We start from the raw sequence: 14,694 nt of genomic DNA on the forward strand, positions 1-14,694 counted from the left end.
GTGGGGGTGTGCACTCGTCGACCACTCACAGGCGAGCACAGATTTAAAGCCATCCTTTACTCGCCCTGCTCAGACATGTTGTCAACAATTTGGCCCTCTCCTATCTACTGCAAACAAACGTCAATGTCAGACAGACTGTGTGCACATCATATCTTTCCTCTGATAAACATGAATATTGATGATTCTGTTAAAATAAAAGAGTTTAGCTTTAAGTGTATTGCAGCTATGTTTATTTAACATAATTGACTATAGACGTCGACATGTGAACTCATTTTGTCCTACTTGCTGTTACCGTCCTGCTGATTTCAAGGACATGCAGCGCTTCTGCTGTACTATAGTGAGGTTTTGCTTAGACTACAGCGGACATAGAGGTATAATAATCACTTTCAAACCAATAAAACTTCACTTTAAATTCAAAATCCCAAAGTTATATCTCAGGCTTTGTTAAAGCAATTGTACAATGTTTCATAATCTTCATTTATGCAAGTTTAATATATTGCCATTTGGGAGTAGAATTAATGTCCAGCTCCAAGTGGAAAATAGGGTAAACTTGAACTTTATATATAGTTTTACCTACATTTGGACACACATACATACTATTGTCAATGAATTAATTGGACAATCAAAAAAAGAAATACAAAACACAATTATCTGCATCAGGTTGTTAAATGTGAATATTTGCTGGTTTTCTTGTAGCCTTCTTTGACAGTAAAAAGGTGGGTTTTAAATGATTTGTCTTTCATAACAACCGGACAAGCTTCTGATAAAGACATATTTTGTTCTCTGGAAAATAAATTATTTCCCAGAGAAATCACACTTTTCCCCTGAAACTCATGATAGAAACGATCATCTCTGGCCTTTCTGGCCAAATGTTCAGAAATGTTATTAAAATGCACTGTCCTTGTCAAACAAACTAATCAACAAAACTATATCTTGACATTTTTAACAATAAAAAAAAACAATTGAAAGCAAAACCTAATTTAAAGAACAACAAATTGCCGTTTTTATAATATAGCATATAGCCTACTCTTTCGCCTTGCACCTCTTCAACATTTTTAAATCCTCTAAATGTGACATTTCTGACCAGTCTACACCAGGGTTCGAGTTATAAACTGAGCTCCATGGGGGTCTTTAAAACTAACGCACACGCACACACACACACACACACACACGCACACACACACACACACACACACACACACACACACACACACACACACACACACACACACACACACACACACACACACACACACACACCAACAGCCCTCTACTTGCTACAAACTTAAATATGATAAGGTTCAACAGTTGAACCTGTATTGCGCACCTTGGAGGTGCAGGGCAGGCATATTGTCATTCAAGAGAGAATACGATGCGTAGTTCTTTTGGAAAACATGTTTTTCTTTTAGCCTATTTACCTGGTTAACGTAAATAATACTCATTACATTGACACATGACATGCATTAGTTGTGATTAAAATAATGGTTGTTGGTAATGTATTAGCGACCCCCACAGATGTATGATTTCACTGTGTCCGTGGGAGCTCAGACCCCTCCTTATGGGAGCTCAGCTCCCATTGGCTCCCACACAACTCGAACCCTGGTCGTCGACACCAAGAATCGCGTAAACGGTGCTCTGTGAATGAACTCACTGACAGGATCGTCAACGGAGGGACCGTCAGTGGACCGTCAGTGGGTGTGGTTTGTGAGGGAGGACCGCACCTCCGAGCCTCCGCCAATCCGAGAGAAAGCCGGCTCCCACTGAAACCAGATGGCCGCTGATATATAGTGAAGCTGATGCAACGAGCATCACGTCAGAGCACTGCAGCTCAGAGGAGAAAACAGCATCTCATCCTCACAAAGCGACTCAGGAGTTTTTACCGCTTATAGTCCTGAAGAAGAATAACCGGTGAGTAAACTTACATTCGGTGTATTAGTCCGCCGCCCCTCGTTTGTATTACTCCGCTCTAGTTTAGAGACTGTTTTAAGACATTTTAACATGTTTAAGAATATATACAATCCTTTATTTAATTTCAACACCCCGACCACGTGTTTCCTGTACGTACTTCTTCTATATGCTTTATAATGTCTTCATTTCAGACTACTAGTGTAAAACTGGTGTAATTGAGCCAAGAGACAGACTGACTCCGGTGCAATGACCAGGTTTCATCTGTCCGAGTGGCTCACTCTGTGTCTCACCGATACACATTTTAAAAGATACTTCACATATAGCCTAGTAAGAAAGCGAGAGCTTGCTGGTTATTTGTACTAATTGAAAATGATCTTCAAGCTCCTTTGACTGTTCATCACCACCATTGCCCACGTGGAAAAGCAGCCACGGTAATTAACCCTTTCATTATGGAACACATTAAAGACATACATTGCATATAGATCCACCATGACGAAGAACATTACACAACCCGCCTGCCTGGGCGTAAAACCGGGGTTGTAATGCAGTGAATTGGCCTTTGGTGATGCGGCAAGGGAAATACTTCATCCAAGATGGAAAAAGAGCGCGTTTTTTGCGCAAAGAATATAAAACAGAAACCTTGGCTGTTCATTTATCTGCCGTGTCATAATAATAGCCTTTCATCTATTACATGATATATTATTTTAAGAGATTATGTTACTCTCTTCTTTCCTTTTTTTGAAATATCGCTGCACTCTCGGTAAGTACAATTATGAAAATAATGCACAGCTCGGTGATAAACAAAGGAAGGCTTCTTTATAATGCGATTAAACCTTCTGCTCGTTAAAAGTTATGAGGCTGCACTGTGAGAACTGCTTTCAATGTGCTGACTCAGTTCTCCATCTTTTCTGTAGTCGTGTTCGTTTCTAAAAAATATATGAATATATGTCTACGGGTGTCTCAAAGTTGTGTACAAGTTAACTGAGTGAAACAAAATGTTTGGTGTTTGGGTTGCTATGCGCTCGAGAGCTCCTTTGCGCCACTGGAAATGGCATGTCATTTGCATTTAACTGAAGCTCACGTGTCTTCCCTGCTGCTTTACAAACTCTCAGACCGTTTTCAATGTTCCATTGTTACGATTTTGCCGCAGATGCATTTGAAATTAAGTAAACTAAATCGACTCCCTCAATGCCATTTCTGTAACCAGTCTGTCTCTTGGCGCCTGAGGTCTGGAGAGAAGCCCCAAAATGTCTTGACATAGAACTTCATGCCTTGGCCAAACAAATGTGCTATTAAAATATTTGTGGGTGGGAAAAGGAGAATTTCACAGCTCAAAAAAAAAACTCATGACAGAATTTCACTTGTGTCTCTGGAATTTGACACATTTCACACTAAAGCGTAAACACACTTTTCCTTCCTTCACAGGTACCAGGATGCCTGTCCTCAGAGCCCTCAGTAAGGTGGCCAAGCAGACCCTGCTCGGCACCCCGGGGTGCAGCTGCCAGCCCCTCACGGTGGCTGTGCGCAACATCAGCTTCTCCCCTCGCCAGGTGACGTCTGATGCCAGCTTCCACTCTGTGTCCTTCTCAGAAACAGACCACCCCAAGGTGCTCATCACAGGTATGCAGCATCTGTTTATTTGGTATATTACACACCTGTTAAACATAGTGTACCACACTCCTTTTTAAAGAGGTACAACAGCTTTTTGTACACGCATGGTAGTTAATAAGATTATTCAAGACCAGCAGGATTTGTAACAAGTTTGGCAGTGAAAGCATTACAAAAATGACAGTAAAAAAAACAAGCACGTAGGCGTTAACCTGTTAAGCCCCGAGCCTGTTGTTCAGGTTTCAGGCTCGAAAATGACATGCCCAAAACAAATGACTACAACTTAACTTCTAAAAGGGTTATATGAATAATTTCTTTTATCAAAGCAAGGTTACATCTGTGAGTTGGATGTAGAAGTGTCAGAATCAATATCGATTTTTCTCAGTCAGAGTAAATTCAGAAGGAACATAGCAAAAAAAGGTAAATTCTTACCTCCGCCTAAAGAAAAAACATTACTTATAGTGAAAACCACCCTTGAATGATGGGATGGTAGACTAAAAGATTTAGGAATCCAAAGTATAACATATAATAAGTACCCTGTATCAAGATTGAGTCAAAACAATTGAAATTTGACCTTTTTGGAGAGGTTTAGCAAAATAAAGTCCAGGCGGAATAGGCTTTGGGCACATTTGGGTACATCTGGTTCCATCAGTGCCATTTGACCTTTTTCAGGTACCAGTCTATAAAAATGGTGTATTACATTGAATTATCACCATAGGTATTCATTCCATCCAAATAAAAAAAATTAAAATTAAAAGATTAAATAAAATAAAAATATTCTTTTTTTTTTATTTAATTTGTAGGGAAAAAAAGGACCCGCCGACGGGGTCTTTGGGGCTTAACAGATTAAGTACTCTGACCTTTTTTTTCTCAAGGCCCACTCTTTAAGTTACCTTAGTCTCCATGGAAACAAACACTGATGATTATTAGCTGCTGATGTTTGTGTTTTCCCCCAATGACGCCGTTCTGTCTCTCTCCATCAGGTGGTCTGGGACAGCTCGGGGTGGGGCTTGCCAAAATGTTGAGGTAAGATTTCTCAGTAACTATCGAAAATCACATGGTTTGCCAGAAAACCTCTTATTGTCAAATACTTCCCACCATGTGGGAGTTTCTGGTACATTTTCCAATTTCATTTAATTTAATTTCAAACCTTTATTTAACCAGATTGGTCCCATTGAGATCATAGATCTCTTTTTCAAGGTGTTTTTTCCAATTGAGTAACATTGACTCCCCGATTCACAGAAAGAAGTTTGGAAAGAATAACGTCATCCTGTCCGACATCAGGAAACCTCCCAGCAGCGTTTTCCATAGTGGTGAGTCGACTTGTGTTTATACTGTACTGTATTCTGCTTCCTGAAATTGATCAGATCTGGTCTGCGCAAAGCACCTTTTTTATTATTTTTTATTTTTACTTTTGAAAAGCCTGGATGTTTCTGATGACATTTAGTTAATTTGGCAAATGGGAGCATCCACGCTCTTGATTGTCGAGACAATCTTTTATCACATCAAACTGTTCCTCTGGTAAGTGTTGTTTAATACCAGATTAAACCTTTAAAAATGTGTTAATGTTTTACAAACGTACTAAACTTTATTGCCAGAAAAACAACAAACAGTGTTTGCAAATAAGGCCTGTCCAGTTATTGATTTTTCTGTCATTCCTTCACACGAGGAAGTCACAGTTCCTGAAACATTTAGTTTTTTAATAGTCAATATGTGACGCATGGTGACCTCGCCCTAGTCAAGTAATGAGCTGTCCAAAGACGTAATGAACGTTTGGACTTTGAGTATTAGAACAGTGTAACTGGACAAAATGTCACAGGTTTTAATAATAAAACTAAATAATGATGAATAGTAATAAGCCTAATTTATAGAGCACTTTGGATGCAAGCTCAAAGTGCAGTAAAAATACATGAAAAAATATTATACGTTTAAAAAATCTTCCAAGGGAAGGGCAGATTTCAGATACTTTATACAACTTAAAGTGAACGTTTGATTTATAAAACAATTTCTTTCGTTTTCAGGCCCCTTCATCTACTCAGACATCCTTGACTACAAGAACCTGCGGGAAATTGTGGTGAACAACCGCATCACTTGGCTGGTTCACTACAGCGCCCTGCTCAGTGCTGTTGGAGAGGCCAACGTGGCCCTGGCGCGCTCCGTAAACATCACCGGTAAGGACGTCATATTCTTGGGTCAAAACACTGAGTCGAAGTGTAGGTGAAGTGTGTTGTCCTTATCTTTATTTTTCTCGTTGTTAGGGCTTCACAACATCCTGGATATCGCAGCGGAGCACGGCCTGCGTCTGTTTGTCCCCAGCACCATTGGAGCCTTCGGTCCCACTTCTCCCAGAAACCCCACTCCAGATCTGTGTGTGCAGAGACCTCGCACCATCTATGGGGTCTCCAAAGTGCACGCAGAGCTGATGGGAGAGGTGAGAATTCAGATTTCTTTATTTCTTTCGAAGTAAAACCCCTTACACACCAAACAGGTGCCTAGATATTAGGGATTTGACATCGCATTATTCTTCTCTACCAATATTTAACTTTGCAAATTGTAACATGTAATGTAGCATATTGTTTTTTTTCCCATTTGTAATCAATGTTTTTTTTTGACAGTATTACCACCACCGTTACGGCATGGACTTCCGCTGTCTCCGCTACCCAGGGATCATTTCTGCCGACTCCATGCCAGGGGGTGGGACAACAGGTGAGAGAGATGAAATCCAGAACATGTAACATGGTTTCCATTTTAATGGACGTCTATTCCTGTCATGTCACAAGTATGTTATGTAACCGATGTATTCCTGAAAGTTAACGCCGCAGGTTCTATTTTTAGACCAGCTGATAACTTGATGCACTATCGCCATACTTTCACTTTCATAACCACAGCCTCTTAATTTATTTCAAATACCCCTGGACTGCTTTTTAAAATTTATATATATTTGTTTTAATTTCTGTCTCTATCCAGACTATGCCGTCCAGATTTTCCACGATGCGATCAAAAGTGGGAAATTCGAGTGCAACCTGAGACCCGACACGCGGCTGCCCATGATGTACATCGACGACTGCCTGCGCGCCACGCTGGAGGTGATGGAGGCCCCCGCTGACACGCTGAGCATGAGGACCTACAACATCAACGCCATGAGCTTCACCCCCGAGGAACTGGCCCAGGAGCTGCAGAAGCAGATGCCCGAGCTGGAGGTCACGTACGACGTGGACCACGTACGGCAGGCCATCGGTACGTCACCTTTTGATGCACAAATGGTGCTCAAAGTGTTTAAGTTATGTTGGTTACACAGCAGTATCTTTTGTTAAGTTAGATAAAGTTAGCCCCCATAAGCTACTGGTCATTTAGAGGAATTAGCTTTATAAGCAAAACCTACATGTATAAAACTGAGAAAGGGTGTGTTTTATTTCTTATCAATTATACATTTCCTATGCAAGAGGAATGTTGTTCTTTTGTCCTTTTCAAAAGTGTCACAAGATAAAATGTACTTTATTAATCCTAATTTGGTATTTGTTTTACTTTAGATCAACATAATTATCTAAAGTAAAGTGGTCAATGGCAACTACTCAGTTAAACCAATGCATGCTGTGAATTGGAACTACAATGCCTTAAATTGTTACTAGCATGTTTTCTTTCTGAAGTTTAATTCTATATCTCGTTCATCTCTTCTTTCCAGCTGACAGTTGGCCGATGAACTTCGATGACTCCAATGCACGGAAGGAGTGGGGCTGGAAGCACGATTACGATCTCCCAGAGCTCATCCAGACGATGCTGAACTACCTAAGCTCGGAGACGCGAGTTGCTCGTGCTAGTTGAGGGACGCTAATTGAGGGACGCTCACCATCGGTCCGAGTATTCATTGTACATAATGTAAAGACTGACAAAAGAGAAACCTGGCCTGTACATAGTCATTCTCTCACTTCTCTGTAAAACCAGAAGGGCTCTGCTTGCCTGGCACACCGTGTCTCCAGAATGAATGAAAAGGTCAGTGCAACGGAGACACTCCTCCCGCTCCCGTCTACTCCCTGCTTCGCTTTTGCCTCATTTTTTCTGCTTGAAAATCTGGGTGAAGAGCAGTGTGACGGTGGAATGTTGTCTGCAGTGTCAAGGATAACAACGTGGCCTGCGAAAACTTGTTTGGATTAAGAAGAAGATGACTTGCATGTTAATGAATTGTTGCAAAAATCAATCTTTTGTAAGTGTTTCCACCTGTTATTCTTTGGAGATCCAAATTGTTTTGCTTTTAAAGGAATGTCAAAATTTAGGTTTTCTGGGCCTAAAGCTCCTGCGGCTTAAATCAAGTTAATTTGATTTCCTTTTGTTGTGTCCTTTGATGCACTTTAGACAGATTCCTATGTTAAAATGACTGACCTTATCTTATCACCTGCAGGGGGCAGTGAATCTGTATTTTGAGCAGTGTGCCGCGATTATTATTATAAAGAACTGTTCTTCTGTTTATTCCACTTTATTTATTCTCTCTGGGTGTTTCTCAATGTCGAGGAAAGCTGCTCCAGAGCCACTATTTCAAGCATACTACGTGCCGCCGAAGGACTGTTCCAATGTCCAGCATACTTGCATACATAATTCTACCGAGCCCGGCGTACTTCGTAGCGAGAAATTTCGAGGCTGCACATGTGTAGACTCTGCGGTCTTAAAATCCCCACAATGCTTTGCGCACGGACCAATTTCCAAATCTTTGGCGGAAATAGCGCTCCATTTAAGGCGGGGCCTCTCATATGACGCACACCTGTTAGCCTATTCCACAATTCTTTGTTTTCCGAGGCTAGGAAGGATTCTTGCCTCGCTTCTGAAGCAAGTGACTCGGAAGACATGTGCTACCAAGCAAGCGTCCTCGACATTGAGAAACACCCTGCGTTTGTCTTAAACATCAAGGAGCTTCACAGAGTGAAAGCATTTCTTAAGTGTTCTACCTGTCCACTTTAATATTTTATTTTTTTCATCAACTATGCTGGATTAATTTGACACTAAAGGGAAAATGCTTCTCTTTATGCCACTTTTGCGTTTTGACACATGTAGTGGTTTCTGTATTTGGACATTTTAAATGAAATCGGTTAATTATGTTCTTCCAATCACACAAGCTTTGACAATAAAATCTTTTTCCACATACTTCTGCATCTGTGGTCATTTTCACAACTTCACACAAGATAATTTTTAACCCTAAAATGGTTCATCTTCATTCTCATGAATTTAGAGTAAGCCTTGTAGCCTCAGTGCTTTACCCTCTGGGAACATACCATGGCAAACATTTGAGTTCAAGTCCTCACACAGGGGTGACTTCATTCCTTAGAACAAGGGTGTGTCTGTCTACTCTTAAGGCGATGTCATTATTTTCATATCTAAAATAAATGTTTTAAAGCATCGAATACAAAAGTTGAGAAGCAGGAATGAGTTGTGTTTTTTTTTGCAGGCTGTCGCGCATTGGATAAACCTCACCCGCATAAGTGTTCTTGTGTAACCCACAGCAGATGCATCGGAGCATACATTAAGTGAACTTGACGGTCGTTCCGTAGATTCAGGCTTCATATATTGTGACATGCAGAATCCCTCTTCAATGCAATTTTTAGATAGAATAGAATATAATTAGATAGATAGCATTGGGAGGGATGAACCCCTCTTTTTAATGGTCACACATGCAGAGCACACAGCACACACAGTGAAATGTGTTCTCTGCTTTTAACCCATCCTAGTACCAGGAGTCTAGTACTAGGAGCAGAACCTTAAATAAGCCCTTGATTTGACAATAAGTCAGATCAGTAGCGTAGGCAGAAATTTACTTTAGGGCGGGCCTGTATAAAATAGGGTGGGCCAGCTTTTTCCAGGGGGAAAAATGACTTTAAGGTAGGCCTGGCCGCTAATAATAATAATAATGCCCATTGCCAAGCATCGTTGTAGCATTTCCCTCCGAATAATGGTCGAAGACTTGACTGATGATATGAATTTATTGAAATCTCCAATATCAGCATAAGAGCTATAAAGACACACAAATAACAAATAAATGTAGGCTCCATCCTAGAATCACTTTAGCATACTACCAAAAGTTAACTGTAAACAGACAGCAAAGCTACAAAACAGCATATAAACGAATTAGGACAAAACCCACATTTTTATATTATAGTTAATACCAACCTTGTGCCTCTTCGGGGGGTGCTAAACTTAAACATAAACTTTGTCCTTTACTTTCTCCGTCTTTATATAGATTAATCTCCGCTCCTTTTCTCCGTCACGTTGTTTCCACAGCAACAACAACTTCCTGTCAACAGCATAAACTCGCCTTCAAAATAAATGCATCTAAATAACACAGGAAGTTAACCTAAATTACATTTAAGACACATTTACAACTGCAACGAAAGTAACACAAACAATGTAATATCCTTTTCAGTTTCACAGAACACAAATTGGGTTATTTACAATCGTTATGTAACTCTTTTATTGCACTAGGTAACAGCAACAATAGGTTGTAGCATTCAAACCTGCTCATGGACTTGCAGTGGTCCTCGCTTTTTTTATATCTCTTCAACGAGTTATGCAGGTGCTTCCAGTCTACATAACTATGGGATTAGTTTAGTTTCATAAAGATAAAGCAACACTTTCTCAGAAAATATCGGATTTATTTTATGGATTGCTCTGCATTATACTTGTGTTGTTTAGTTTATACTTTATTCCAACTTTAAATATTTTAATACCTGAACACACTGCTGCTGTAAAATAATTTCCCAATTTGGGATTGATAAAGTGTCTGTCTATTTATTTATTTTATAGATAAAAAAAACACATCTATGTATTTTCAAGCTAAAGGTGATACACAATATAAACTGTATACTGTACCTATGTTTAGGACAAACAATTAAAGACTGCTTTAATTTAACAAATTCTACAATATAAAAGTGGCAGATATGCTTTATTAAACAGACCAGACCTAGGTAGCATATCCAACATGCTCACATCTTACTATGTTGGTCTGAAGAGCTGAATCATTCATACACAATGGATAAAAACTGTGTTTTCTCATTCTATATCCTGTGAGAAAATGATATACATTTAGCATTAAAAACTCGACATACTATTCCTGAGGAAGGTATGAATAATCAACAGATTTGAATGGAATCTCTAACATTTTCATGTAGAATAAAGACAAAATAGTGATTATACAAATTACATTTATTGAAATTTGAACCAGAAGATGAAGTCTCAAAGAATGTTTTAAGGCCCAGACACACCAGGCCGATATCGGCCGTCTTCGGTTGTCTGGCGACAAAGCGTGCCCTGTCGCCCAAAGTCAATTTGGTGTGTCCCGAACCCTCGGCCGTGACACGCCTTATTTGGCCTTTCACGGTCGACACATGGCCGATTCAACATGTTGAATCGGCCATTTGTCGGACACAAGCTATCGGGCCAAGAAACCACTCTGATCAGCTGTTCAGCTAGCAAATCAGAAGCGAAACGGAAGTGAGGGACGTAAACAAACAATTTAAGAAGGCACAGGACAGCAGCTAAACCCCAGCAAGTGATACTTAAAGACATCAAACATAGCCCTTAAATGTCCTCTCTTACCTCCCACACATAGCAGGGACATCTCTGATATCGGCGGGAGCGTCCCCGGCTGTCCTCTGCTGAGAGCTCCGTGATTTGTTTGGTCAAGTCCGGTTTTTCATCTCATCGGTTTATTTGTCAGTATAAAGTTGCAGGATTAGTCTCAAGTACCTCAACATTGTCCTTAAGTACAGTGTCTAAGTAAATGAGATACTGTCTACTGCTGTTCATTTACCTATTGTGAGTCGCCTCGGATAAAAGCATCACATGGAAATGTAAATTTAGCAAGAAGTGGCCATTATTACATTACATACATTACTACATTGCTGACTCGATAAACTACACACCCGCCAGAACACTGCGATCATCAGATGCAGGTCTATTAACTGTGATTTTATAGTATGTCTGCACTTTATGTGCTAATTTCATCATTCATGTATTTTTATATTCTAAAACATGTTTTCGATGGACGAGAGTGAAAATGGAACGCACACGCTATTTGTTGTTTGTTTATCAGTCTGTTCTTCTTCTCTGTCTTCCAGTTGTTGCCTATTTTGAATGACGAATACACACTACCGCCGCCTGCTGGTAAGGAGAGTTATTGCCACTCACGCATGCGCAGTTCGTACGTGCTCGGCTGAAGTCTTTGTGGTGTGTTCCAGTGCGACACATGGCCAAGACGCAGGAGAACTCGCCGATGCAACAGTCGATGTCGGTGTCGGCAGTTCTCTGGTGACTGCCTGGTGTGTCAGGGCCTTTAAATAAAAGGACATAAAACAAAAAGGTGGATAATAATAAAATCTATTAAATGTATATGTAAAGACATTTGGTCAAATGAAATGACACTGAGCAAGTGATAACAGCAACGCCCAGCGTGGATGAAGCTGGTGCAGGTCTTTTTTCATGCCCCCCCCTCAGAGGAAGTGGGAAAACGGGATAAGACCTCTGGACACCACGCTGTCTCCCTGTACAGGGGGCAGTGGGGTGTTTTTTCACGAAACTGTGTCTCAGGGCTTCTTAATATTTAAAAACCTATTAATGTGTCATACCCATTTAACGGGAAGAAACTCAGCTAACTGACAATACAAACCATTTTTACCGAAACAAAACACAAGTCTCACAAGAAGCGTCTAAATGAGCCCTGAGCGAAAAAATGCTAACACACTTACCACAGAACTCAAGGTAAAAATACCCTTATTACTTATCGTAACTGCAAAAACAAGATATCAAATTAAAGCTGAGATTCCACAGATTCTACAGGTATAAGTATCATCACTGAGCGATCAGAACTCGTGACAGGGGAAGCAAACACAGACGTCACAACACGTGAATTACGGAACATTCACGGGAAATCGTCTCAAATTAGCTGTTATTCTGATCAATAGTCGTGTTCAATGGCATCAAAATGATAAAAACGCAGCTGAAGGTTAATCCATAGGTTAATCCAATGTGTCTGTGTCACTTTGAAAGGATTACTGATAATCCATCATTGCATTTTTATTAGGGATGTCCCGATCACCTTTTTTTGCTCCCGATCCGATTCCGATCATTTGATTTTGACAATCTGCCGATACCGATTTTTCCCGATCCGATCTTTATGCAATGCATTAAGAGGAAAAAAAAGGTAACAGATAACGGCTGGTCATCCAACGCGATGAATTCAGCTATCTTGGTTGTTATTTTTTTGGCCTTTTCACTGTTCTGGGGTAGTTTCTCTTTCCTTTTAAAAGTCTCTGAAAGTGTTGGTTGTTTCAGTGCCGTTACCTGAGTGGCCGCTGTGTACTCGTCGTGTTGTTGTTGGTGGTGTTTGTATTAGATTGGTCATGTTGAACGTAGCTCTGTTCTTTCCACCACGCGGAACCTCCGCCTTGCAAACATTGCATCTGGCTGTTACACTGCCTTCGCTTTCAATTTTATAATACTTCCAAACTCCTGACATTTTCTCTGTCCCGACTCCCGAGTCACCAGCTGAACGTAGCCTCTTGTTAGCTTACTGCTACTATTAGACACTGCGCCCACTCTGTTGCCAGATTTGAGAGAAATAAGCAACCAGGTCTATGAAAACAAGCCCAAAAGAAGCAACACATACATGATGTTGTGTAATTTTAACCCAAAACTAAGGCCTCAGGATGACTTTAAGACGTGAACATGGTCATTTTTGTTTTGTAACATTAAATAAAATGTATAAAAATATTTTATAAAAAAAAAAAAAAAGAAAAAAAAAAATTCCGATCCCCGATTTTTTTCTCCCGATCCCCGATCACGTGATCGGATCGGGACATCCCTAATTTTTATGTAAAAAATGGAGATTTCATATTATTTTTATTTTTATAAATCTCTCTAAAGAGGTCAAATGTCACTTGTTTTGCATCAATCTTGATACAGGGTACTTATTATATGTTATAGTTTGGATTCCTAAAGCTTTTAGTCCACTTTACCATCATTCAAGGGTGGTTTTCATTATAAGTAATGGGGTTTTTTTTAGGCGGAGGTAAGAATTTACCTTTTTTTACAATGTTCCATCTGAATTTACTCTGACACAGAAACATCTATATTGATTCTGACACTTCTACATCCAACTCACAGATGTAACCTTGCTTTGAGAAAAAAGATTATTAATGTAACCCTTTTAGAAGTGAAGTTATAGTCATTTGTTCTGGGCATGTCATTTTCGAGCCTGAAACCTGAAAAACAGGCTCAGGGCTTAACTGATCCACACTGTTAATATGAGAGGAAAATAAATGTTTTAGGAAATTAAAAATATGAAGTTAACAAATAAAACACAGCTCAGGGGCAGTCATGGACGGTAGGTTTTCCTACAAAGTTAACTCAGCCTCCATTGATTTTCATATCAAATTAGCGTGTTAATAAAATAAGCTAATCATGGTTTATACTTGCATATCTAAACAGAATCATGAAAGCCTGTTGGTAGAGTCAGGCACACAAGTCCGTTTGAGTGTGAGCGCTCACTCACTGCTAGCTATGTAGCTAACTGCTGTTTAGCTACTTAGCTTGCATTGTTATGGATCTAAAGGTAGCAAAAGCTACCTTTGTGTAATAGCACAGCTTTTCTTTACTTCTCACTTAACTCAATAAAGAAACAGACCGTATAGTACAGCACAAACAACACAAATGATCAATACTTACATATATTTTCACTTTGTAGTATTATAATAATTGAAATGCTGGTTCTTCTGGGGGTGTTTTATCCACGCTCAGCTCCCGCACCGCAGCTGCACTGTACAATCGCTGGAGGACTGGGCTGTCACTCAAAAACTGAGTAGCCAATGGGGACGCACCCCTGAAAGTCCCGCCCACCTGGGACGTTTGTGTCAAAATCAAAAACAAAAAATGAGGGAGCGCAAACGAGAGAGCTGCAGCGAGAGCAAAAGTCTGATCATTGAGAAAGAAGCAAAGAGAACTGCAAACAAAAATATATGTTAAAACAAAGAAAAAATACTTATAGTTTACATCAGTGGTTCTCAACTGGTCAGGCCTCGGGACCCACTTTTTACTTGGTCAATACATCGTGACCCAACATTTTGAACCACTCAAATCTATTCAACAAAAAATCGTGCTGTAATATATACGCTTTTCAGAATACAATATTAATAAAAGTGA

General features: G+C 39.9%; 1 protein-coding gene across 1 annotated transcript; it reads left to right on the forward strand.

Moving 5' to 3' along the window:
- Positions 1-1,657: 1,657 nt before the first annotated feature.
- On the forward strand, positions 1,658-7,833 carry tdh (L-threonine dehydrogenase). Its single transcript, XM_034144166.1, has 9 exons — positions 1,658-1,908; positions 3,334-3,528; positions 4,500-4,542; positions 4,759-4,829; positions 5,538-5,687; positions 5,775-5,947; positions 6,132-6,222; positions 6,484-6,753; positions 7,199-7,833. Exons 2-9 carry the CDS (start codon positions 3,342-3,344, stop codon positions 7,336-7,338), a joined length of 1,125 nt encoding a protein of 374 aa, XP_034000057.1. The 5' UTR covers positions 1,658-1,908; positions 3,334-3,341; the 3' UTR covers positions 7,339-7,833.
- The last annotated feature ends 6,861 nt before the right edge of the window (positions 7,834-14,694 follow it).

Source organism: Trematomus bernacchii, unplaced genomic scaffold (assembly GCF_902827165.1).
Source record: "Trematomus bernacchii unplaced genomic scaffold, fTreBer1.1, whole genome shotgun sequence".
Classification (NCBI taxonomy): domain Eukaryota; kingdom Metazoa; phylum Chordata; class Actinopteri; order Perciformes; family Nototheniidae; genus Trematomus; species Trematomus bernacchii.

Bases quoted from the DNA above. Each gene is read 5' to 3' on its own strand.
- tdh (XM_034144166.1), top strand. From the start codon at position 3,342: ATGCCTGTCCTCAGAGCCCTCAGTAAGGTGGCCAAGCAGACCCTGCTC. The intron at 4,830-5,537 runs GTGAGTCGACTT...TTTCGTTTTCAG, and splicing joins CAGCAGCGTTTTCCATAGTG to GCCCCTTCATCTACTCAGAC. The intron at 6,223-6,483 runs GTGAGAGAGATG...GTCTCTATCCAG, and splicing joins GCCAGGGGGTGGGACAACAG to ACTATGCCGTCCAGATTTTC.